The sequence below is a fragment of the Balaenoptera acutorostrata genome, chromosome 1 (genome assembly GCF_949987535.1).
Source record: "Balaenoptera acutorostrata chromosome 1, mBalAcu1.1, whole genome shotgun sequence".
NCBI classification, from domain to species: Eukaryota; Metazoa; Chordata; class Mammalia; order Artiodactyla; family Balaenopteridae; genus Balaenoptera; species Balaenoptera acutorostrata.
In genome coordinates this window covers 188,796,594-188,824,520 of record NC_080064.1, presented here as the reverse complement: position 1 = coordinate 188,824,520, position 27,927 = coordinate 188,796,594, and the positions used below count along the sequence as shown (strand labels likewise).

The 27,927-nt window shown below is 35.7% G+C and overlaps 1 protein-coding gene across 1 annotated transcript; it reads right to left on the bottom strand.

The window, feature by feature from the left end:
* Positions 1–26,675, bottom strand: RGS18 (regulator of G protein signaling 18). Its single transcript, XM_007191166.2, has 5 exons — positions 26,402–26,675; positions 25,810–25,911; positions 24,709–24,770; positions 3,333–3,499; positions 1–1,346 (listed from the first exon to the last, which is right to left on the bottom strand). The coding sequence occupies exons 1-5, from the start codon at positions 26,518–26,520 to the stop codon at positions 1,089–1,091; spliced, it is 708 nt and encodes a 235-aa protein (XP_007191228.1). The 5' UTR covers positions 26,521–26,675; the 3' UTR covers positions 1–1,088.
* Positions 26,676–27,927: the final 1,252 nt, after the last annotated feature.

Below are 27,927 nucleotides of genomic sequence, written 5' to 3'. Positions count from 1 at the left end.
TTTATACTTTACAGTTCAACTAAAATAACATTTGCCAAAGCCAAGGGTATGACATTTTAAATACAGACATTTACACATCATGCAACACATCTAAAAGTAACTATTTCCCTATAGGTAGAGACATACATACTTATTAGCATCATCATATTTGAATAATATAGTATTAAATGATTCAGTGAGATTTGGAATAAGAACATGACCCATGGAGGAACACTATCTGAATATGAGCCAATGTGGCATGTGCCTGGGTTTCCAGGGCCTTGGACTCCTTGCCTCTTTATTTCCTCTCATTCCAAAAATAAAGGTTCATGACTCTGGGGATAAACCTCCTCTGGTCATCATTCAGATGACTGACTGCCCACTATTTTAGCGGCAAGTTTTTCTCATAGATGAGAAGATGCTCCACTCAGTCCCAACCTGGAGCTATTGCAGCATCTGGTCATGTTTCTTTGACCAGCAGAAGCGGTTCCGTGTAACTGAGTAAGTCCATGCTCACATAGGAATGAGCGAGCACAAATGTGGATCCCATTCTTGATTATCAACCTCGGTTATGTATGACCTGGAAGTTCTGTAGAGATGAATGTGTCCTCCCAAAAGTTCCTGTTGCTGGCTTATAACTAGAAGTGATATATTGCTATTCTTGAGCCAGGGTTCTATACTCTCTGTAACTGAGCCAGAGAAAAGCTTCGTCATTATAGAAAATGTTGTCCCAATACATGGCTATCTGAGCATCGTATAGTTTGCATCTAGAAAAAAAGTCCAAACTAGATATTTGGCCAAACTGTTGAAATTTTGCAAAAGTTTAACTTTTACAATCTTACACAACATCATTATTACTTCTTTTCTGCCTTTTAATTAAGCAATGTTTTTCTGACTATGAATGAAATGAAGTCAGATGGAAGCTTTTACAGAATATGTTGGCAGATAGAGTATATATTGTTAAAATAAAAATTTTGGTTTGCATTTTTTAAATCATTTCAAATGACGCACTTTATTTTAAAAGACTTACCAATCTGTTAACATAAACACGCTATATCTTAGAAGCAGATATACAAGCTTGCCAGCAAAATGAGCAAAATTAATTTTCTTTATAACCAAATGGCAACATCTGACTTTACATCCTGGAATTCATTGTAGGTAAATGAACGTGATCGTCTTCTAAGATTTGTTGGTCTCTGAGGTCTTCCTTCTATCAAGTCTAAATAGATGTCAGATTTCAGAAAACGTGTGTAACTGTCTTGTTCCATGAGCTGATACACTCTGCTTTGTGCGGCATCAAAACTGTGGAGGGTGGGTTGGGTGATGCTCCTGGTGACGATTTCTTTGGTGTGAAAATCAAGGTTAACCTGGATAATAATAACAACAGTAATAAAAGTGTAATTATCGTCAACCTACTTAAGTAAACACCTTTGAGAAACAGAAGTAAAGGACTGACTCCACGTTGGATGGGGCATACGGCACTTGGATGCTTGGTGCTTTTCCTGTTGTGGGTCTAGGGATCCAGTGATTCACTCTGGGCTGGCATTTTACCTGGCTCTTCTCTCCCTTTGCACCCGGTCCTTATCACTCTCTGCTACAGTAGGATCATGGAACAATGTAATGTTAGGTGTCCTAGAGATCATTAGATTCAACTCATTTTCAAAGTGGAAACTAAACTTTGTAGAAATTCAATTATTTTGAGTGAGGGCAAGCAGTGTGTTTGGGGCATATTTTGGATTTCAGTGTGAGGCTTTTGCTGTATCCCAGTGCTCTTTTCATTATATTATGATGTTTTCCTACAAGCAAACGTGTGCTGAAAATGCCTATATGCATATATACGTGTGTGTGTGTATGTATATATATAAAGATATAAAATCCTTTAATGCTTTTTATCAAAACATTGATGATATATTCAGCTTTGATGGTGCTAAGTTTTCAGTTTTCAGGTAGGTTTCTTCCTTTTCCTTGGTGGGTAACATCACATAACCAGCTGCCTTTGTTTACTCGTGTGTAAGGGGAAGACAGGATAATACATTGAAACACAAAACAGATTGAGACATACTGAAACAAGGAAAATAACTGTCATTTCATGTGCGACAATATCTACATAAGCAATGCTACCTCGTGGACAGCAACAATTTATAGTCAAACAGAACTCTTAACAGTGACAGATTATCAGTTCTACACTTCAGTGAAAAGACACTATTTATTGAGCACGTACTAAAAATACAGAAACTCTATTTAATTCATATTCAAGGATAGTGAAGTAATATTTGCTGGTTTAATAGCCATTTTAGCAATTGTTTCATACAGTTACCTCATATTGAGCTTGCAGTAAAAAAAAAAAAATCACAATTGTTTTTTCACTTGAACCATTGCCAAATTAGGTTTTCCTCATCTTTCTATTATGAAATTTTCTTTTAGTCTATCTTAATGTGTAGGGATAGTAATTACAGGGCAAATGAAACTTTGTACAGGTAGATGAGCTAACATTAAAATAGTACATAATACAAACTTCTTGATTTCTCTTACCTTCATCATGTATAAAAATCTTTAGTTTCTACAAGCAGTTACTTGTGCTAAGGTGATTAATATGATAAATGAATGAATCTAAATGTTGCAATTAATTGTATTCACTCTTAGTCTAGAATAAAATACCTTGAGGAGTAACGTCAATTATACCTTTCCTTCCATAGCAATATCTTATAATGCATTCTGTTTGTAAATAGAAACCTATACACAGGCAGACCTCGGAGCTGTTGCGGGTTCCCATCCAGACCACCTCAGTAAAGTGGATATCACAATAAAGCGAGTCACACAAATTTTTTGGTTTCCCAGTGCATAGAAAAGTTATGTGTACATGATAATCCATTAAGTGTGTGATAGCATTATGACTAAAAAAACAACGTACATACCTTAGTTAAAAAATACTTAATTGCGAAAAAAGGCTAACCATCATCTGAGCCTTCAGTGAGTCACAGTAGAAACATCAAAGATCACTGGTCACAGATCACCATAGCAAGTATAATAATAATGGAAAAGTAAGAAATACTGTGAGAACTACCTAAATGTTACATAGAGATAGGAAGTGAGCCAATGCTGTTGGAAAAATGGCACCCATAGAGTTGTTCAAGGCAGGGCTGTCACAAACCTTCAATTTGTAAAAAACAAAATATATGTGAAGTGCAATAAAGTGAAGGGCAATAACATGAGGCATGCTTGTAAATAACCACCATTTTTGTTTCAACAAAATTCTGACCTTTCTGTTAGAATGTATGGCAGTACCGATTTGATGAAGACATATTCTCTCAAAAAGTTTTCAAACAGATGTAAATTTTTACAATCATCTTTACCTCTTGTGGAGCATCATTCTGTATAAATTTCTCATATATTGCTTTTGCTTTATGAATTATTTGTTGAGGGTCTTTGCTTTTCTTGAAATCTTCACAGGCTATCCAAAATTCAATGTTTTCCTCACTGAATTCAGTTTTAAGAAATCTGGTAAAAGTCTCCAGTCCATCTACCAAGAAAAGAAGTGATATATTTTAACTAAAAAATATTGATGCTGAGAAAATATGCTACTTGATATTAAAGTACAACCGTGAATGTTAGTGGAAGAAGCGTCTTCCCTCTAATTCAGGGCAGTAGCACACATCTTGCTCATGAGGAACCATGTTAACAATTAGCTGAAATATTCACAACTATGAAAGGTAAGTACCATTTCTGTTGAAATGAGGCTGGTATCATACTTAGACCTGCGTAACAGGGACCTTAAATCTGGACCTCACTTTGGGTCTCTCTCAGCTGTGCCTTTCCCTGGGGTGAGTGTGGTAGGGTTATTCTACAGAGCCAAAGAGCAATTCCAGCTGGAGACCATCTCTCAATTTCTAGACCATGCTTCTTGGACTCAGGACCCTGAAATTCCTTGTAAAAGGCTTTGTGTTTCCAGGATTGGCACGGTCCTCTTCCCCAAATACATCCACCAAAGGCACCTGACTCCGTGGAATGCACACCCCAAGGCTTGAGTGTGGACAGGACTTGAATTTGCACGCTGGAGTGTCCACCCAAATGTGCAAAGAGGCCTCTCACAGTGTGGAACCAAACCATGGGTGGAAAGTGAAGGGAGGTGGGCTACGCTTATAGCGTAGAACTGGGAAGAGTCTGAGAATTTTATATTCAAACGTAATCTACCAGGTGTCACAATAGAAGGATAAAATGTCTATTTTTAACAGTTTATTAGCCTGATCTATAACTCTTAAGCATTTAGAAATATAGTGTGGGGCCTCCATTTTTACTTTTTTCCTGAGCCCCATGAATGTTAGGGGCAGGTATCAAGTCTTATGGAAGACTGCCAGGGTTCAAGTTCTTGTTCAGCTAGTTACTATGTGGTCCTGAGTGAATTACTTTTCCTTTCTGTGCCTCAGTTTCTCAATATTTAAAATTAAGATAATGATAAAACCGACCTGATAGAGCTGTTTAGAGAATTAAATGTGCCAAAATGTGCAGGATGCTTAAAACAGAAACTGGCATATAGCAAGTACTCTATCTGGGTTTTGATGGGGGGGGGTGATGGTTATGATGGTGTTGATGATTTTGATGACTATCATTGTTTTTAGGCTCAGTTAGGTAAAGTTTCATAGCTAAAACTGTGGCAGACTCAGGATTCAACACTAAGACAATCTGACTTTAATGGTAGGGTTCTTTCAACTATTTATGATTCTACTTTTTTTGGCTAATAGTTTTTTTTTTCTCATTTATTTTTGGTTGCGTTGGGTCTTTGTTGCCGCTCGTGGGTTTTCTCTAGTTGCGCGAGCGGGGGCTACTGTTTGTTGCGGTGCTCAGGCTTCTCATTGTGGTGGCTTCTCTTGTTGCAGAGCACGGGCTATAGGCGCGCAGTCTTCAGTAGTTGTGGCTTGAGGGCTCTAGAGCGCAGGCTCAGTAGTTGTAGCACATGCTTAGTTGCTCCGTGGCATGTGGGATCTTCCCAGACCAGGGCTCAAACCCATGTCCCCTGCATTGGCAGGCAGATTCTTAACCACTGTGCCACCAGGGAAGCCCCGGTATTTTTTAAAAAATTAAACTTCTTTGATAAAATTATAGATTCACATGTAGTTGTAGGAAATAACAGAGACAGAGCCCATGTACCCTTTATCCAGTTTCCACCAATATAACATCTTGTAAAACTGTAGTAAAAATATCACAAATAGGATAATGATATTGATATAGTTAAGATACAGAATATTTCCTTGATTATAAGGATATCTCATGTTGCCTTTTTACTGCTATACTCACATTTTTCCCACACCCAACCCCTCCTTCAATGTTAGGAACCAATAGTCTGTTCTCCATTGCTATAATTTGGTCAATTCAAGAATATGATATAAGTGGAATCATGTAGTATATATTGTTTGGGGTGGCTTTTTTCATCTACCATGATTCGCTGGAGATTCATCAATGTATCAGTAATTTGTTCCTTTTCATTACCATGTTGTATTCCGTGGTATGGATTTGTTTAACCATTCCTGTTGAAGGTTTTGGGGGGCTATTATCAATAAGGATGCTATAAATATTTATGTATAGATTTTGTGTGTGTGTGTGTAGACATAAGATTTCATTTCTGTGGGATAAGAGAAGTGAAGCTGTTCAGTCATATAGTATTTGAAATAGAGAAGAGAGCATTATAGAAGCATCGAGAAAAGGTAAAAATGTTCCATCTGGTTTTTTCAGTTAAATTTTCTCAGGGACTTCCCTGGCGGTCCAGTGGTTAAGACTCCGTGCTCCCAATGCAGGGGGCACATGTTTGACCCCTGGTTGGGGAACTAAGATCTCACATGCTGCACAGCATGGCCAATAAATTAATAAATAAATAAATAAATAAATTTTCTCAGAGAAATTCACATTTGAGTTGGATACAAACGATTTTTAGCAATCTTTCTTTAGATTTGTTCTCTACTCATAGTTATGACCCATTTCTCTTTCTGCTATCACAGGTGAGTAATTACACGAGGAAATTTCATGAGTCCTGTCTGGATTTCTCACTTGGCAGCATTTGATAATAATGATCCCCTCCTTTTTGAAATATCCTTCTTCCTAGGATTCTAGGACACCATACCTCCTAATTTATACCATGCGATTACTTTAAGCCTGGCTTAATGTCTTCTGTTCCCTGGTTAAATGTGATGTTCGCTGGGATCCTGTTCTTTACATTCTTCTCCTTTTCTCGCCTCTTCTACCTCCCTTTTCTTTCTCTATCTTCCTGTATCCTCGTCTTCTAACATTTTTCCTGAAACTCCTTTCCCCCTTACTTCCCTCTGTACTTTATGCATACTGCTGGCACCTACAGGCAAAATAAGGCATTACAAACAATCTTGCAAAACAAAGTTTCTCTGAGTTAAATTTTGATCTAATTAAAAGATTTTAATCTCATTACAAGAAATCATTAGAAGAAAATTTTTCTCTTCACCTCAGATATTCCTCCAGCTATTGATCTATATCTTTCTCCTTACAAAGTCTTTTGAGTAAGCTTTCTGCAGTTGGTCTCTTAATCTCCTCCACTCATTTACCTCCCCATACACTAAAATGTGGTTTCTACTCAACGCTTGACTTGAATAATTTTTACCAAAATGACTTACTGTTATATTCCATGGAAAAATTTTTTTCCCAATCCATATATTACTTCATCTCTCTATGACAGCAGGCGAAGATGAGATATGTCTGTAATTCTTTTCTATGGCACATACACGCTTGAGTTTCTTCTTATACCTCTGACTACTGCTTTTCTAAATACCTCTCAGTTTATCCTTCTTCCTTCTTCCCTTTAATTCCAATTCCAGGGCAATCACTTCAACACTTCAACACAATGAATATGCTGATGATTTTCAGAAATGATCTCCAGCTCAGATCTCTTTCCTGAGCTCCAAGCTCATATCACCAACATTTGGTAAACATCTCCACTGAATTTCCCACCAAAATAATCACATCACAGATGAATTCAATATCTTCACCCAAAAGCTACCCAGAATGGTTCCCACGCAGTGACACCATCCACTCAACAACTTACCCTGCAACCCTGGCATCCTTAGGTTTAGGGAGCCCCAATTTTCTTCTCAACTCAATTGATAATCAAATCTTGTCAACTTTATCTCCTTTATGTATCATGCATCTGTCTTTTTATTCTTATTCAATCTGGAATTACCCTTATTCAGACCAGGATCATATTTTACATAGATTATTATAACAACCTTCTAAATGGTGACTCTAACTCCAGGCTTCCCTTGCTTCCCTCCCCTGCTAACCCCCCCCCCACTTTCCAAGTTTATTATTCACATTCTAGTCAGTAATATCTTTCTAGAGTACAAATTTAATTATGTTTCTTCACTGTTGAAAATTTTCCAACAATGCCCTTAATCTCTTTCCACTCTCTTTCTCACACTCTAAGCTCCAAGCACAGTGAAATAACTTAGAGTTCCATTCATGTGCCATGTTCTCACATCTCTTTAGCTTCTATTGGAAACATTTTCTCTTCCTACTCCAATTTTATCAATCTAATTTCGTCAGGCTAATCTGTATCACCCATTGAAGTTTAAATTAGATCATTTTATCTGGAAAGATTTCACTGATCTCTCAAAAATAAGTTGGGTGTCCTTCATATATGACTTCCTACACTGGGTAACATTTAAACTATTGTGCTGCAGTTGCTTGCTTATTTTTGTTTCTCATGCTATATTGTGAGATTCATGAGATGAAGGCCCTTGTCTAATTTGCCACAAAAATCCCCAGCATGAAGAAAGCACTCAATATTTACTTACTGAAAGAAATAAGTAATAATTGAACACATGAGAAAAAGTACAAATTTTCATTAAAAATACAAAAGTTCTAGCAAAAAAAATCTTGTTGAGGAGGCAGAGATGAGTTTGGGGATCATAATATGTTTGGAATTTGTGGGTCAGGGTACAGAGGAAGAAAAAAAAGAAGAAAGAAACATGCAGAGGGTGCCTGGAAGTCTACATGCAGGTTGCCTGTAGATCCTTGGCTGAGGGTCAGGCTGTACACGGGCAGGGCAAACTCTGTGAAGCCCAGAAGAGTATAGCTGTGGTGGTGCTGAGAGGTAAATGGAGATCAGGGAGTTTGCATGGGTCTGGGAGACTTTGGATTTCTGGCCCAGCTATAGTGGAGATACCCAACAAAGGCTATGTTTTTGGTATAAATACTACAGGCAAGGTCTTTGTCTTCAAACTGAGATAAATTGGAAAGAGATTGGTTTTAAATATCAAACTGATCAGAAAGAATCAAGAGGATCCACCCGTGATTTAACTGACTGCCAGAAAAATAATCTAACGCTGTTTAAAGGAAGACAGCATAATCTAGACTCCTATATCTTCCTCCTTGCTCACATACAATAAAAATTTATTAGGCATGCAAGAAATGTCTAATGTGACCCATTATCAATAACAAAAGCAGTCAATAGAAACTGACCACAAGATATCTGAAATGTTGGAAATAGCACACAGGATGTTATAAAGCTATTATTTATATGTTGAAGAATGAAAAGGTTAAAAAAGACATAAGGAGTGAATAGATGCAAAAACTCAGAACAGAAATTGAAACTATAGAAAACAATCAAATGGAAATTCTAGAACTAAAATGGAAAATACCTGAAGCAAAAAGAATTAATTGGATCAGCATGACAACAGATTAACAACTGCCTAAGAAAAGATGAGTACACTAGAAGACAGGAAGATAGAAATTATTTAATTTAGGATAGCAGAAGACTTCTCTGGTGGCACAGTAGTTAAGAATCTGCCTGCCAATGCAGGGGACATGGGTTTGAGCCCTGGTCTGGGAAGATCCCACATGCCACGGAGCAACTAAACCTGTGTACCACAACTACTGAACTTGCGCTCTAGAGCCCACAAGCAACAAATACTGAGCCTGTGTGCCACAGCTACTGAAGCCCACGTGCCTAGAGCATGTGCTTGGCAACAGGAGAAGCCACCTCAATGAGAAGCCCGCACACTGCAACAAAGAGTAGCCCCCGCTCACCACAACTAGAGAAAGCCCGTGCACAGCAATGAAGACATAACACAGGCAAAAATTTTTTAAAAATTAAAAAAAAAAAGGATAGCAGGAAACTAGGGGGGGAAATCCACAATTATACTTGCAGATTTTAATTCTGTTCACTCATAAATTTATAGAACAAATAGAATGTCAATCAGAATATATAAAACTTGAACATTATCAACTAAATTGACCTAATTGACATTTATATGACATTCTACCAAATACATCTTTTCAAGCGCACAAGAAAGATTATCCAAGATGGACCACATGCTAGGATGTAAAATGAATTTAAATTAACGTCAAAAGATTGAAGTCTTACAGAGTATGTCCTTTGCCCATAAAGGTTTTAATCAAAAATCAACTAGTCATTTTCACAATGTTGATTCTTCTAATCCAAGAACATGGTATATCTCTCCATCTGTTTGTATCATCTTTAATTTCTTTCATCAGTATCTTATAGTTTTCTGCATACAGGTCTTTTGACTCCTTAGGTAGGTTTATTCCTAGGTATTTTATCTTTTTGTTGCAATGGTAAATGGGAGTGTTTCCTTAATTTCTCTTTCAGATTTTTCATTAGTGTATAGGAATGCAAGAGATTTCTGTGCATTAATTTTGTATACTGCTACATTACCAAATTCATTGATTAGCTCTACTAGTTTTCTGGTAGTGTCTTTAGGATTCTCTATGTATAGGATCATGTCATCTGCCAACAGTGACAGCTTTATTTCTTCTTTTCCAATTTGGATTCCTTTTATTTCTTTTTCTTCTCTGATTGCTGTGGCTAAACCTTCCAAAACTATGTTGAATAATAGTGGTGAGAGTGGGCAACCTTGTCTTGTTCCTGATCTTAGAGGAAATGGTTTCACTTTTTCACCATTGAGGACGATGTTGGCTGTGGGTTTGTCATAGATGGCCTTTATTATGTTGAGGTAAGTTACCTCTATGCCTATTTTCTGGAGGGTTTTAATCATAAATGGGTGTTGAATTTTGTCAAAAGCTTTTTCTGCATCTACTGAGATGATCATATAGTTTTTATCCTTCAATTTGTTAATATGGCATAGCACACTGATTGATTTGCGTATATTGAAGAATCCTTGCATTCCTGGAGTAAACCCCACTTGATCATGCTGTATGATCCTTTTAATGTGCTGTTGGATTCTGTTTGCTAGTATTTTGTTGAGGCTTTTTGCATCTATGTTCATCAGTGATATTGGCCTGTAGTTTTCTTTCTTTGTGACATCTTTGTCTGGTTTTGGTATCAGGGTGGTGGTGGCCTTGTAGAATGAGTTGGGGAGTGTTCCTCCCTCTTCAATAGTTTGCAAGAGTTTGAGAAGGATAGGTGTTAGCTCTTCTCTAAATGTTTGATAGAATTCGCCTGTGAAGTGAATCCTGGTCCTGGGCTTTTGTTTGTCGGAAGATTATTAATCACAGTCTCAATTTCAGTGCTTGGGATTGATCAGTTTATATTTTCTATTTCTTCCTGGTTCAGTCTTGGAAGGTTGTGCTTTTCTAAGAATTTGTCCATTTCTTCCAGGTTGTCCATTTTATTGGCATATAGTTGCTTGTAGTAATCTCTCATGATCCTTTGTATTTCTGCAGTGTCAGTTGTTACTTCTCCTTTTTCATTTCTAATTCTATTGATCTGAGTCTTCTCCCTTTTTTTCTTGATGAGTCTGGCTAATGGTTTATCAATTTTGTTTATCTTCTCAAAGAACCAGCTTTTAGTTTTATTGATCTTTGCTATTGTTTCCTTCATTTCTTTTTCATGTATTTCTGATCTGATCTTTATGATTTCTTTCCTTCTGCTAACATTGGGGTTTCTTTCTTCTTCTTTCTCTTATTGCTTTAGGTGTAAGTTTAGGTTGTTTATTTGAGATGTTTCTTGTTTCTTTAGGTAAGATTGTATTGCTCTAAACTTCCCTCTTAGAACTGCTTTTGCTGCATCCCATAGGTCTTCGGTCATTGTGTTTTCATTGTCATTTGTTTCTAGATATTTTTTGATTTCCTCTTTGATTTCTTCAGTGATCTCTTGGTTATTAAGTAGTGTATTGTTTAGCCTCCATGTATTTGTATTTTTTTACAGATTTTTTCCTGTAATTGATATCTAGTCTCATAGCATTGTGGTCAGAAAAGATACTTGATATGATTTCAATTTTCTTAAATTTACCAAGGCTTGATTTGTGACCCAAGATATGATCTATACTACCCAAAGCAATCTACAGATTCAATGCAATCCCTATCAAACTACAATGGCATTTTTCACAGAACCAGAACAAAAAATTGCACAGTTTGTATAGAAACACAAAAGACCCTGAATAGCCAAAACAATCTTGAGAAAGAAAAATGGAGCTGGAGGAATCAGACTCCCAGACTTCAGACAATACTACAAAGCTACAGTCATCAAGACAGTATGGTACTGGCACAAAAATAGAAATATAGATCAATGGAACAGGGTAGAAAGCCCAGAGATAAACCCACGCATATATGGTCACCTTATCTTTGATAAAGGAGGCAAGAGAATACAATGGAGAAAAGACAGCCTCTTCAATAAGTGGTGCTGGGAAAACTGGACAGCTACATGTAAAAGAATGAAATTAGAACATTTCCAAACGCCATACACAAAGATAAACTCAAAATGGATTAAAGACCTAAGTGTAAGGGCAGACACTATCAAACTCTTAGAGGAAAACATAGGCAGAACACTCTGCGACATAAATCACAGCAAGATCCTTTTTGACCAATAGAAATAAAAACAAAAGTAAACAAATGGGACCTAATGAAACTTAAAAGCTTTTCACAGCAAAGGAAGCCATAAACAAGATGAAAAGACAACTCTCAGAATGGGAGAAAATATTCACAAACGAAGCAACTGACAAAGGATTAATCTCCAAAATATACAAGCAGCTCATGCAGCTCAATATCAAAATAATAAACAATCCAATCCCAAAATGGACAGAAGACCTAAATAGACATTTCTCCAAAGAAGATATACAGGTAGCTAACAAACACATGAAAGAATGCTCAACATCATTAATCATTAGAGAAATGCAAATCAAAACTACAATGAGGTATCACTTCACACCAGTCAGAATGGCCATCACCAAAAAATCTCCAGACAATAAATGCTTAAGAGGGTGTGGAGAAAAGGGAACCCTCTTGCATTGTTGGTGGGAATGTAAATTGATACAGCCACTATGGAGAACAGTATGGAGGTTCCTTAAAAAACTAAAAATAGAGCTACCATACGACCCAGCAATCCCACTACTGGGGATATACCCTGAGAAAACCATAATTCAAAAAGAGTCATGTACCACAATGTTCATTGCAGCTCTATTTACAAGAGCCAGGATATGGAAGTAACCTGTGTCCATCGACAGATGTATTTGTGAAGAAGGTGTGGCATATATATATACCATGGAATATTACTCAGCCATATAAAGAAACAAAATTGAGTTATTTGTAGTGAGGTGGATGGACCTAGAGTCTGTCTTACAGAGTGAAGTAAGTCAGAAGAACAAATACCGTATGCTAACACATATATATGGAATCTAAGGGGGAAAAAAATGGCTCTGAAGAACCTAGGGGCAGGACAGGAATAAAGACACAGACATAGAGAATGGACTTGAGGACACAGGGAGGGGGAAGGGTAAGCTGCCACAAAGTGAGAGAATGGCATAGACTTATATATACTACCAAATGTAGACTAGCTAGTCGGAAGCAGTTGCATAGCACAGGGAGATGGGCTTGGTGCTTTGTGACCACCTAGAGGGGTGGGATAGAGAGGGTGGGAGGGAGATGCAAGAGGGAGGAGATATGGGGATATATGTATATGCATAGCTGATTCACTTTGTTATAAAGCAGAAACTAACACACCATTGTAAAGCAATTATACTCCAATAAAGGTTTTAAAAAAAAATCAACTAGTAACATAGCTTTAAAAACCCCCAAATATTTGGAAATAAAACAACACATATAAATAATTTATTGATCAAAGAAGAAATCAAAAGAGAAATTTGAAACTATTTACAATTGAATTATAATAAAAATACAGCACATCAAAATTTGTAGGATGAAGTTTAAACCATATTTAGGGGGAAATTTACCACATGAAATGCTATACTAGTAAAAGATAAAATCTAAGTTTCTACTTTAAGAAGCTTTAAAAACAGGAGAAAATTAAAGCCACAGTAAGTTGAAGGAAAAAAAATTATAAAAGAAGTCTGTGTAAAAGAAAACAAACCATAGAGAAAATTTACAAAGCCAAAAGTTGGTTCTTCGAAAACGTTAATAAAATAGAACTCCTAGTGAGGCTGTTTCATAGTAGTAGGAAGCAAATCAGTGATATTTCTACAGATCTTAGAGATATTACAAAGATAGTAAATATTATGAATGATTTTATGCCAATAAATATAAATTAAATAAAATGGGAAAATTGTTTAAAGAAAGCCTACCCAAACTGACACTGAAGTGAAAAATCTGAAACTCTATCTTAATAGATTTTTATAATAAAAATACCACCCCCCCCCCCACAAAAAAAAATCTTGGGCCCAGATTTGGTGAATTTCATCAAACATTTAAGAAAAAAGTATTCTAATCTTATACAACTTCCAGAAAACAGTGGAGGGATGAATAATTTCCTTCTCATTTTAAGAGGCTAGAATAACTCTAATACCAAAACCTGACAAATGTAACACCAACACCACCCCCAGAAATAACGATTAACAAAGGAAAAGGAAAAGAAAATTATAGACTAATGATCACGGATGTAAAGATTCTGAACAAAATATTAGAGACTTAAAGTCAGGAATTTAAAGAGGGAGAAGCATACATTCTAGCATTAAGGCAAAAAAATTTGAAGTAAATGATAGCTTTCTTTTGTCTACTCAACTTATTTTCACTTATATTCATTTCTTCTATTCACTGTTCTCTAGAACTATTCCTCATGGTCCGTGATTATTTGTAATATAATAAGTTCCATATAGAATGAAGCAAGAAGAATGAATATGGTAGAATTATGGTGATAACTAAGAGGGTTTGCATTTTTAACATGTGTAGAGGTTTTGAGGGCTAAGTGCTGTTCATATGCATTACTACATTTAATACTACAACATATGTCTGGAATATGTCCTATATTCATTTTCGTAGCTGAGAAAACTGAGATTCATATAAATTCAATTGTCCTAGATCTCACTTTTCAAACAAACAAATTGTAGAAGTATATCTTTCTCATGAAGGCAGCACTTTCTGTCATAGGTCGAGTAACAGTCCTCCAAAGATGTCCATGCCCTAATCCTCAGAACCTGTGACTACATTACCTGACATGGAGCAAAAGCTTTGCTGATGTGATTAAGGTTAAGGACCTTGAGAGGGGCAAATTATCCTGGATTATCCAGGTGGACCCAATCTCATCACATGAGTGCTTAAAAGTGGAGGAGGAAGACAGAGAAGTGGGTCAGGGGGATGCAGTGTGAGAAGCACTGTTGCTGCCCTTCAAGATGGAAGAAGATGGTCAAGAGCCAAAGAATGTGGTGGCTTCCAGAGGGTGAGAGTGGCCTTAGTTTAGAGCCAGCAAGAGAATGGAGACCTTGGTCCAAAACTGCAAAGAGCTGAATTCTGCCAAGAACCCAAATGGGTAGGAAAGGGATTCTCCCCAAGACCTTCCACAAAGGACAACAGCCTGCTGACACCTTGATTATTTTTCCAGTGAGATCCATGCTACACTTCTGACCTACAGAACTGTAAGATAATATATTTGTGTTGTAAGTCCCTAAAGTTATCATAGTTTGTTACACAGCCACAGGAAACTACTACAATCCTCAAATCATGTGGTACATGTCACCATTTATTTCTCCTATATCTAGAACTTGTCCTGTTTGTCATGAAGCATTGTGTTTTCATTTTTGTTTTTAATGCTGAAAGCAACTGTTTGATTATATTAGAGATCCAGGAACTTAATGTAAGAAAACAACAGCCAGAAGTGGCATAACCTACAGACATTCCCTAAGTGTTAGGTATGGGATCTCTCCAAACACTACCATGATAGATGAGCCCTGTGGGCCTCTTCTACTCTGCTGCTCCTTCCATTGGTGTTTTCACTGGGGTGAGGGGAGAGTCTGCCATTTCTTTTCCTTGGTAAATTGATCCTGAGCACCAGATGTTAGTGGTTAAACCTTAGCGAAGAAACTGGGAAGACAAGCAAAGGTCAGTCTCAACAAAAATTTGAGAAGGCATCATAGGACTGACATGCAACCCAGAACTTGTCCACAGTGATTAGATGCTGGTAAGATAATTCCTGGTCAAACACAGCTGTCTTAAGGAGGCCTTAGTTCTAAGTGCTTCCTGTGTAAGTCAACAAATTCTAGTCTCTGAGGAGGAGGAAGAATGATCAATGTGGGTGATATTGAGCCACTCTTGTTCTTATTTCTCTAGCACAGTTAGTGTTTGATTTTCAAGATTTATTTCTCATGCTGTGTAGTGTGCTTTGCTCAGAATGTAGCAGGAAAATATAAATGGATAATGATTCTTTGAAGCATTTTGATAGAAGATTTTCCCCAAATACCTAAAAATGTATATATTCTCAGAGTAAAGTTAATGATCTATCTCTGTTTTTATTATTTTTAAGCCAAAATAGCTATCAAAGTGAACAACGGAGTCAGACAAGTGGGTTTTACCCTGACTTGTTAACCCACCAGCTGTCTTAGGGATTACTGTTCCTTAGTGTGGTCTGTTTGATTTTCCTTTCCACAACTCTTTTACCCTCTGTAGCTCAGTACCTGAACTTATAAAAAAGCAGGTTGAGTCATTACTATTGTCGAAGATTACATTCCTTTAATTTTTGAAAACTACATCGCAGCAGCAACCTTTCCGACTTCAGGTAAAGCTGGAGCCCCAGGCTGATGACTTTAGAAAATAGGCTGAATAAGCATCATTTGGCTCCTGATTGGCAACAGCTTGAAAACTTCTTCCTTTTCCATTTATGTGACTACAAAGATGGTTTTGTTGCATAATCTCTGGTTTTACTTTTTGTCTTTTTTTTTTCCTTCTTCTTCTTCTGTAATGATCCCAGAAGGAAACAAGGAGGCTAAGGCAAAACATGCCTTTCAACCCCTAAATCAAAATTGAAGTAGAATTTGAAATGTGGGCAATGTTTAGGTGTGTGAAAGAAAAACCTCAACAAAAACAACCATCTGTAGACCAATTGGCTTAAACCAAACTTTAGGTAGTTACATAGTCATGCCCCAGCCTCTGGCCAGAACTTTAAAAAACTATATTGAGAAGTCCCCCTTGATGAATTTTTAGTGTAATCAAAAACCGCTGCTTAGCACCCATACTTCCTTCCTCTTTAAAATTTCTAAAATGTTTGCCCTTTTTTCCTCCAATTAACATCCACTTTTTGCTGGATTGAATCCTAAATATATGTATATTTTCTTAATTTATCTCTCATAATTATCTTCAACTGATAGATTCTTTGTATTTTTTAATAGAATTCTGAAATTTCTTATTTGCTCGGTAGCTGCTATAAAGTAGATTTCTGAGGAGAATTCCTTGACTAGATATTAGGAAACAATTGGAAGCAAGACAGCAAAATGGTTGTGAGAACATCTTCAGGTAGTCCTAATTAAAAAAGCAAAAGTGGTCATATGGAAATGTGCACTCTGATATTGAAAAGCCTGTCATTGGGTGGTATTGTCCTGTGTGTTCATAGTGTGGGTTCTGCCTCTTCCCCTCCCACAATGAGAGACATTTGTCTTGTTCTTACTTGCTCCTCTGTTACTATTTAAATGGAAATTAAAGGAAAGTTAGCAAATAAAATGCCTGCTATCTTACAACAGAACAGTCTCTTCCAGGTCAGACCAAGATTGGAAAGAGGAAATTAAGAATATGTTTTATTGGGCTTATGAATAAAGTTACTTTGACTCCAGTGAAGGGAAATGCTTTTTGGATTTCATTTTATTCTATCTATATGTCATATAGAAGCATGGATTGATCAGTTTTAAAATACCAAACTATTTCTAAAGCAAGTTGATAAATTACTGTGACAATTTTAGGAGGATATGGTCATTACTTTTCCTATTAATAAATCTCAATTATAAGAAACTTTTTGTATTGACACCTAGAAGGGATCATCCATATGCCAGACAACTGAAATTGTTACTTATTAAAAATAACTTCCTTCGTCTATCTTTTATTTGTGAAACACCTAGTGTGAACCTGAGGACTGTATTATAAACTGAAAATGCAATGATAATTACAATAGTTAGAAGTTTTGAGTCTTTGCTAAGGCCTTGGCACACTGCTATATGCCTTTTTTGGGGCAATTCCATTTAATTTTCACATCAGCCCTAAGGAGTTAAGTCCTGTTCTACCCATTTATACAGATGAAGAAGCTGAGATTCAGAGAGTTAAGTTGCCCTGAATCTTACCGCTGGGAAGAGATAGCACAGGGGTTTGAATCCAGGTTTATTTTGTTTATAATTATAGAACGTTTATCTTTCAACTGCCATGAAACAACAAAGTCTTTACTGTTGAGGAATATGGAGATTAATAGGCAAGACAGGCATGTATAGACCAAGGACTAAGGAATGAGAATTGCAGGGGTGACTAATTCTGTTTGGAGCAGCAGAGAAAAATCAGCTTACTTAAGATGACTATAGAAGCCTTCCAGAAAATAACATGAATGCTACTTAAATGGTCCTTCACTAATTCACAAAGCATGAGTGAGTGTCAGCTCTGTACCAGCCGTTTTGCTTTGGAGTATCATGCAAAAGCCCTTCGTTACCGTGCTTAGGCTTGAGTTTGATACAGACATTCAAAATGAAGTCACAGCATTAACGTAAGGAAAAGCGCTGTGTGTTTAAAAGTGCTCGTGGTGAGTTAATCAAAGTGAATGGATCTTGTTGGCATAATATGAATATAATAGGGGAGAATAAATACTGATTCAAGAAACAAATTAATGATGAATGAGAAGGTAGTTCACCTATTTAAAAGTTTAAGTAAATGACTTTAAAAAAAATAATACGTAATATCGTGCAGGATTATCCCAGCACACTAGTTACTTCCTGTTTCTCTTACTCACTTGGCAGCTGCATGAAGTCAGGTCACAATGGAACCATTTCTCACACACAGGCAGTAACTTACTAAACAGTCCTTTAGAAGGAAGCAGTGGTGAAGACACCTGCCAAAAGTGCTTGATAGAACCCGGGATTAGAATTCACACTGGAAGAAGCTGTCTCGATGTGTCATACAAATATGAAATGCTTGTAATTGCATGTTGCTAAATTGAAACTCTGACATCTGTTGGAGTATTTTTCTGATGCCAAGAAACCAAATGAAACAAAAAGTCAAGGAACGCAGAAGTTGGAAACCCAAGTACAATGTGGTATCTTAAGTACTAGGTTGCCTTGCTTCTCCTTTGGTATTTGACTTTGGACCTGCCACAGAGTGTGGTGGTTACTCATGCAATAATGATTTGTTTGTGTGGCCCATTTATAATCTAGACTGGATTTTACTTACTTTTATTTTTTAGATAGATCAAGTAATTGCATGTTTGTTATGGGTCAGCTTGATTCAGAAAGTTAAATTTGCAGAACCCTGGAATCCCTTATCTTGCAGAAAACGGTAACTGAAAATTGGAAAGGGCAACTTAAAAAGCCACAAGGTGAAAAGTGTAAGGAGAAGTGCTAATTTCCTTCCCCAAAAGAGAAGTATGCACTTCCTTGCAGCCTTTCCTCAAAGTCAGTAATATGTACTTCCCACAGTATCAGTTCATATTTTTAAATCAAGGGGGTGAAATGACTTACATATTCCTTTTATCCTACCTTATTATGAATTATTCTCGAAATTAAGCTTAGTATATATGATCACAATTTAAGGTGCAAAAAGTCCAAGCGAATAGTTGTTAATAAAAAGACTAAAAATATTGGAATTATTTGCAATGACTGGAAAAAAGGATGTACAGGAAAATAAACAGGTAGTAGTTGGAAGTTTTTTTTTATTGACAGAGATTCCCTTCATAGGAAATAACCTTCTCTTTCAAATCTTTACTTATCAAGTATGTGAGATGGTTAGAAAATCTTTCTATAATCAATCATGCTTCCATATTCTAGATGTGTGCCTATAAAATCCTGCAAAACTTCTGATAAACTTTACCAGCAACTAAAAAAGTTCAAACTCTCACCTGTTATCTTCTCCAAATCTTTTTTTTTTCTACCTCTATTTCTGATCTATAAAAGGCACTCTTACCTTCCTATTAATATGGAACAAAATCTGGAGATCTTTGGCTCCTTTTTCTTCATCTCCTATTTCTTCACCATCTCACTTTACAACATACGTACACATTCAGTCAGTCACCAAGTTCTTCCATTTTCTTTCCAAAATAGCCCTTACGTTGAGGTTAACTTTGATATTTGTAACAACCTTGTAGGTAGTCCTATTATATGCATAGAATTCTACCTTTCTATGCATCAGAGTTAGCTTTCTAACAAACAAACTCTTCTTGAGTTTGTCCCCAACTTGACTTTCCAATGTGTTTGTTCACTACTCTTTACCTCAGTGAAAGGGACCTGCTTGCTTTCCTAGGTTATGCCCAAATCGCTTATTTCTCTAGCCCTTTTCCTGCCTTTTTCTCTACTCGGGAATAACCTTTTCCTCTGCCTGTTGAAATCTTCCACACATCGACATAATTTCGTGTAATGATTTTCTAAAACCTACATGAAACATTGCAAGTTCTACCGGCATTTTTTAAACTATTTAGCCAATTGTTTTCAAAATTACGTACTATCAGCAGCATTGTTTTACTTTCAAAGCTGTCTTACACAGAACCATATAAATATATGCATACAAACACAAATATGTGAGTGTAATATACATATATGTGTAATTTTATTGGAATTAATTGATTTGCTAAGTTCATATTGGTAACATTTATTTTCATAAAGTCAATTGGTAAGAAGACTGATAACTAAATTTGAAATTGATGATTATGAATGACAGTCTGATACTGGTTTTTGGTTTATTCTTTTTGTTTTTCTTAAACAACATTTAGAAATTATTGATATATATGGTTTTAAATCATAGATTTTTATGATTCATTTTGCAGCTTCAGGCAAATTTGTCAATAAACAGGGAAGGCAGGAAAAAAATTACCCTAATATCTGCAGAGAAACAAATGAGGAATGGAAGTTAAATTATTGATGGACTGCAGTGTATTAAATTTACTGTATAACATATTTGAGTTCATTTTTTAAAATAAACATTTACTTTTAGAATAGATTTACAGAAGAGTTATGAAGATAGGACAGAGCTTCCACACACCCCACACCTCCAGATCCCTGCTATTATTAACATCTTACATTGGTAAGGTACATATGTTATATATTTTTTTTATATATATAAATTTATTTATTTATTTTTGGCTGCATTGGGTCTTCGTTGCTGCACGCGGGCTTTCTCTAGTTGCAGCGAGTGGGGGCTACTCTTCATTGTGGTGCATGGGCTTCTCATTGCAGTGGCTTCTCTTGTTGCGGAGCACAGGCTCTAGGCGTGTGGGCTTCAGTAGTTGTGGCATGTGGGCCCAGTAGTTGTGGCTCGCGGGCTCTAGAGTGCAGGCTCAGTAGCTGTGGCGCACGGGCTTAGTTGCTCCGTGGCATGTGGGATCTTCCCGGGACAGGGCTCGAACCCGTGTCCCCTGCATTGGCAGGCAGATTCCTAACCACTGCACCACCAGGGAAGCCCCTACATATGTTATAATTAATAAGCAAATACCGATACATTATTATTAACTAAAGTCCCTACTTTGGTTATATTTCCTTGGATTTTACCTTCTGTGCTTTTTTTAATTTTAAAAGAGTTAAGCTACATTTTAGGAATGAAATATGAACATAATAGTGGAATTATCAAAACACTCCATGGATTCTTTGGTTTCTGTGGAACACAGCAAAAACACTCTTCTTTCTGCTTAAGTTTCAGCTATTACCTGTTACCCTAAGCCACCCTTTTTGAAATTATATTTCTCAATAAAGAATTACTTTCTCTCTAGTTCGGTAAATAAATTGCCCTGTTTAATGCCCCATGCCTATGTTGGCTTTCTGCTTGGATGATCTCTTTCTCTCTTTGTCCAGCTAGTGAATTTTTGATTAATCCCCTAAAATCTAGCATAAGAATCATCTACTCTATGGCTCCTTTCCTAAAGATGCTAATAATTATTCTGCAGTGGTTTTAGTATCAGGCATTTTTTTTTCAAATAAATACTCAAATTTCCGATGTATTTTGTTTGACTTATCACTTCACTTCCCATTTGAATAAATGTAATACAATTTCCATTTCCTTTATATAGATATGGCATACAGAATTTGAGAAACTTACACATTTAACTAAAGGGAAATTCTATAAAATCTGATAGAGCAAGGTCTTGAAGTGTGTGTGTGTTTGTGTATGTATGAGTATAGGAACTTTCCTTTTTTTTTCTTTTTGGCCTACAGTCAAGTCAATAGAAATGAGTGGAATTTGACCATTGCAACCATGAGACTTTCTTAGGTGATTATTTTAAGCTTTATAATTTAATATTACAATAAGATTTGCAATTTAGAATAACTGAATTTGGGGGCTTGATTAAAAGAATACCATTAACATAATTTTTTGTGAATCCAATATAATTTAATTAGCACTTTGATCATGAGTGATGATAATAATGTCCAAGTGGGTCAGTGCTGACTTTTGTTATTCATGTTACCCCGTCTAGGTTCAAACTGCTGCGATTTTACAGAACTTTAGTATTTCCACCAGTAGAGAACAGAGAGGAGCAGATTTTTTTCCCTTTGGTTTTGACTACTTGTAAAGCAACATGATTATAGAATGCCAGGGGAGGATTTTCTGTAGGACTAATTACCTAGAGAGAATCTTTATTCTCTCTAATGGGTCGTGAGAGTATGATGAAATTATCATATACCAATTTATTAAGTTAAAGAAAGAAGTCCAGCTTATATATTTCTTTCCATTGAAATTTAACCCTGTAAGTGATGTTTATACAGCTGGGAGCAGGTTGCAAAACAGAAAAAGATTATTAAATTTATTGTTGATAATTATTTTTCATGATAGCAGAAACCATTTACATTTGTGTAGTGTCAAACAGTTATTGACTTCTTGCAACCTAAGTGTCCATCAACAGATAAATAGATAAGATGTGGCACATATATACAATGGAATATTACTCAGCCATAAAAAGAAACGAAATTGAGTTATTTGTAGTGAGATGGATGGACCTAGAGACTGTCATAGAGAGTGAAGTAAGTCAGAAAGAGAAAAATAAGTACTGTATGCTAACACATATGTATGGAATCTAAAAATAATAATAATGGTTCTGAAGAACCTAGGGGCAGGACAGCAATAAAGACTCAGATGTAGAGCATGGACTTGAGGACATGGGGAGGGGGAAGGGTAAGCTGGGACGAAGTGAGAGAGTGGCATGGACTTATACATACACTACCAAATGTAAAATAGATAGCTAGTGGGAAGCAGCCACATAGCACAGGGAGATGAGCTTGGTGCTTTGTGAACACCTAGAGGGGTGGGATAGGGAGGGTGGGAGGGAGAAGCAAGAGGGAGGAGATATGAGGATATATGTATATGTATAGCTGATTCACTTTGTTACAAAGCAGAAACTAACACACCATTGTAAAGCAATTATACTCCAATAAAGATGTTAGAAAAAACAAAACAAAACAGAAAACAGTTATTGGCTTCTTATTCATCATCTCATTTAATCCTGACAGAAATTTATTTCTATTGGAGCTAAAGACATTGTGATCTCCACTTACAGTTGAGGAAGCTGAATATGAAAGTGATTAAGAAAGTGATTGTGTGGCAGAAGAGAACCAGAACTCAAATCTCGAAAGGGACCCAGGACTAAGTTTTTCCTAGCAACAAATTTGGTTATATTATTCGAGCACTTAATATTTACCAGGTGATGTGCTGGGTTTGGAGATCCACAGATGAAAAGACATGTTTCCTTATAATAAACATTCAAACTGGAAAACAAAAAATGAATTCCACTTCTTTTTTTCCTTGCTCTGACTAGTGAAGAGGCTCAAGGGCTGAGTTGTGCCCAAATGGTGGAAATAATAGGATCTTAAAAGAAGAAATAAGTTTGGGGGGCATGAATTAGGGAGGAAAGTTTTACACAGGTTGTAATTAGATAAATACCTGAACCAAGACAGTGACAGAGGAGATAATGAGAATGGGAGATAGGTTTTACATATATTTGGCAAGAATTTTAACAAAAGTCAAGAAATGGGTGGATATTGGGAATGAAGAAAAGTTGAAGAAAGCTGTTCACATTATTTTTCTCCAAAATAGGGAGTGATAGAGCATTAAGGTGAAATGAGGATGGAGTGACACATTAAATTTTTTTCAGCCTGAACTTCCTTTCTTACCACTACCCTCCATTTTCACTACATCCTTGCCTAAATTTAAGCCTTGATTTCTCTACCTATACTTTTCTTTCTCTGAGTCAATATTACAGTTCAGAGGCAGAATCTGTCCTCATTGGAAGAGGGAAGGTCTTCAGGGAGAGTCTGCAGAAATAGGATTCTCTGTCAGTAAATCCAGGGGAAAACGAACTGGTCACCAAAACCTTACAGATGGATGGACAATTAGGAGAAAATTACAGGACATGAAGACAGATTAGAAAAGTTGGTTTCATCAAAGAGTGCACAGTACTTGAGGCTGAATTGCAAGTACTGCACTCCCAGCAATAGGAGCTCCTGCTTCCCGTAGACACCTTAGGATGAGAAAACCACTGGCAATGCTGTAAACAGTAGTTAGCCTCGGCTAACTCAAAGAAATGAGGTAAGGAATAGAAGAACTTGGAGATACAAATAAAAGCTGTGGGCTAGAGGAAGTGTGTGGCTATTTGGTAGTGATAAAGTGTTGCTTCTTAAGCAGACTCTGCCTGGTTTAATGTGGAAAGCAATGAACCCTGTGGTTGCTTAGCCTCATCGCCTACTCAGTTCAATCTGTCAGTTTTGCTCCCTGAAAGAAATCGTGGACTGAATAAAGGCAAGAAAAAAAAGCTTACTCAGCTGTTACCTTATGAAATTGACTCTAAGGATTAGCAATCCAGGCAGCCTGTCCTCTGACCCGTGCTTGGACAAACTCAGTATTTGTCCTCACTTTCCATCTCGTCTACAAAGCTCCACCTTAAATGCCCACCTGATTCTCAACTACTCTGCAAAATTCTGATGACTGATGCGAAGAGTGAAGCATTTATAAAATTAAAACAATATATATTTTCATGAAGTTTTCCTAAATGTCCATGAAAAGAACTACTTTAGATTTTTGATCACTTAACAGTAAAAATAACACAGATAATCTGGGATTTAATAAAACCAAGGGTCTCATTCACAAACTAAAAACACTGAAAATGTGAAACTATTCATCCAGCACCAAGAAATATTTCATCCACCATAAGTAATTCTTAATAAAATAAGAGGATTTTAAAAATCCTCTTATTAGTTGACTATTCTATTATTTATTTTTGTAGATCAAAAACTCATATTGCTGTAAATTATCAATCAAACTAAATTTTTATGACAACCTGTTTTGTATAGTTACATACATATTTTGTATACTTTTCCATTAAAGAATAAAGTATTTGGGAAAAGTAGCACTAACCTTTATGGGAAAGCAGTTTGTCAAATGATTCACCCCATATCACTGCTTCTTCAGGAGAGATTCTGTTCAAGAAACAAAATGTTTTATAATGGAGTGTGCAGAAACTCTACTTGTGAATCTGCTCTAACATGTGCTATCACACTGTTCTTTTCAGTCATATTTCACAGGATTTCTCCTTTGATTATTATACAATGGAAATTGTATTTATATTGGAAAGTTCAAAAACATTGGTCAACTTTCTTTTGGTTTTTGCCTATAAAACAATGTGTTAAAATAACATTTTCTCATGAATTATTTTATTTTCCAGGGAAAAATAATCATGTGTTAGGTTAAAAACAAAGAAATCAGGTCAATTATCTTTCTTAATTTGGCAAATAGAAGAACCTAATCTAACAGTGTCTTTCAGTCAAACTTTTTTTAAACTGCAATTTCCTTGAAACTCTTACCAAAATATGCAACAATTTTTTTTTTAAACAGATACAGGAAGTTTGACTAATGAAGTTTTAAAGGGGTAAGAAATAGGAAGCATTTTTAATACAACAAATATTTTAGAAATGTTGATAATTGAGAATTGAATATATTTGTCTTGGATCTTTTATTGGTCGTATTTCATATTTGGAAAAATTTATATTATCCTAGTGTATAAGCTTATTCCATTTTCTGTTTGAACTAAAGAAATGGCTAAAAGTTACAAAACATCCCTTTTTGTGCTTTACTTGATACTGTACCTAGGGCATTTTTTCCAAACTACTGAAGAAAGAGATGAATAGCACTTCTCAATGACATTGTGCAAACTTTTAAATTAATGATTATTTCATCAGTTTAAAATACAAAGTGATGAAGGAGTAAAATATATCATTTAAAATTGACAGGTATATAATTTTAAAAGAGCATCTTTAAATTTTTATGAGATTACTTAATTCAAGCTATTAAAATGGTTTAATTTTATGGAATATTTCTAGTTTTTTTGAAATGAGATCACTAACCTTCCTTATATTACTGTGTAATATCCAATAAAATGGTAATCCCTAATTTCCTCTTTCTTAAATCTTTAGTGATAGAATCAGCAAATGTCCCCCCAAATAATTACAAGTTATTCACCTTGTTTCTTTGGCCAATTGCCCAGATCTGCTGGAAAGAGTATCTTCGTGAAACTCAGGTTTCTGCACAAGAAGACTTAGCCTATTTCTTTTTTCCTTAGCTCTGTAATGAAAAGGCATTAGCTTCAGGACAACTTGGATGACAATTGATATCTCTCCTTCTGACTGTAAAACAGATTTGGGATTGGTAATCACCTGGACACCCCTTCTCACCCACCTCCCTCACTCTAGACACACTCAGTGGTTTTCTTAAGAATTTCATTTAAATACTGTTTATGGAGGAATTAGGATAGCATATGCGAAATATACTTGGTTTTTTTCTCCTCAGTGACTTTAAAGTATTTGAGATTATATTTCAATAAATATTATTACTAGTTCTCCTGTGTGGTTAAAATTGTTGCACTTTAAAAAAAAAATAAAAACACTTACAGATTTAACAGTTATTTACTCCTAATAAATAGATTTTTTTTCAGTTGTAATATTACAGTCAATACATTTTCAACCAGATATTTCAAAAACAAGTGCTAACAAATATTCAGTGTCAATCATGTTTTTAAAAGTATAAGGCTGACTTTAAAAAGTATGATTTTTACCTGATTTTGGCTTCTTTGCTTGTTTCTTCTTTTCCCGAACCATATATTAACTTGAAAAAAGTTTTTTCTTTTGGTTCACACATATTTAATTGAGAAAAGAAAACCAATGATGTTTCCATCTTCTCTCTCTAAAATGTAGAGATGTCTAATTTATTACATCTTTCACTTGTTAATGCTATTCCATGGTTATACATGATGGAGTAAAAAGTTATCTCAACCCGTCAGCAACACTTTAAAAAAAAAAATCAAGAGCTTGTGTTTCTGCCTCTGCAAAAATATAGAACTGAGGAACTAAAGTACAATTCAGTCCTGAGTTGTTCAGGGAAATGATACTACAAATTTGCAAAATGACTCTTGGTCTCTGAGATAAAGACTAGTATTACCACAGCGCAACTTCTCTTTCTAGTTTGTGCAACCAGAATGAAGCTAGACCCAAATGACACTGTCATTTCCCACAAGAACTTTTTAAAAAGGTCTTTAACGTGTGTAGTACGCGTTAAAATGTGTGTGGCAAAGTGCTACACCAATCATATTTTCCCTTGTTCTTAAAATTAAGTATTTTTACTTATTTAAATACATTGAATTAGGTAAATTACATTTAACTGACATAATGCTATGTAATGTTAATCACGTTTGCTTAACATATTGTATCAAAATAAGAAGGTAGATCATAGAGTTTCACAGTTGAAGGGGACAGTAAGAAGCATTTAATTCAATGATTTTTAAGCACAGGTCCATGGAATGACTTTAGACATTTATAAAATTTTTAACAGTCCATGATGAAAATGGGAAAAAAAGATCATATGTAATTTTTTCCTTAAACTGTATCTATTTTTAATATGAAGCACTTATTCTGAATTGGCCCTTTTGCCTTTTTTAATGTTAAAAATGTTTTTAATTAAATATTGTAAGTAGAGATGGCAGTTTATATGATTGTTTATTTTATGTTCTTATTAAAAAAGAAATGGCAACGCAAAGTTGGTTTAGCTTCCACTTTCTTTTTTTCATGAAACCCAAATATCTAAGAAATGCTGATCTAGACCATAACTCACATTAAAAAAAAAAAAAAAAAGGCAGGGATGATAGATATTAAGTGATTTATTCTTACAAATTCCCAGAGGTCAGTAGAAAAGAAGATCTGGAATTATCAGAGCCTTTGATCACCAGTAGCATGTGCTTTAGTCTTTCCAAGTCTTTGATCTCCAGTAGTGAATGCTTTAATTCCTCTAAAATTGTATATATTAAAAAAAAAAAAAAGTTAAGAAATCTAAAAGAAAATTTATTTTATTTTCAATCTTTTTTAATTATTGATTTTAAGAAAATAGTTATTCTTAAAGATTCACAGGGATCCCTCTTAGGGATACCAGCTAGGAGCTCAAAACATTTGCAGAAATGAAATTAAAGAATATTTAGTATATATTTATATATATGCCCCTGATTCTATAAGTTTTACTTTGAACATATTTTTAAGTTCACCTTGGCTGAAAATGGAGTGTTAAAAATATTGTACTGGGCTTCCCTGGTGG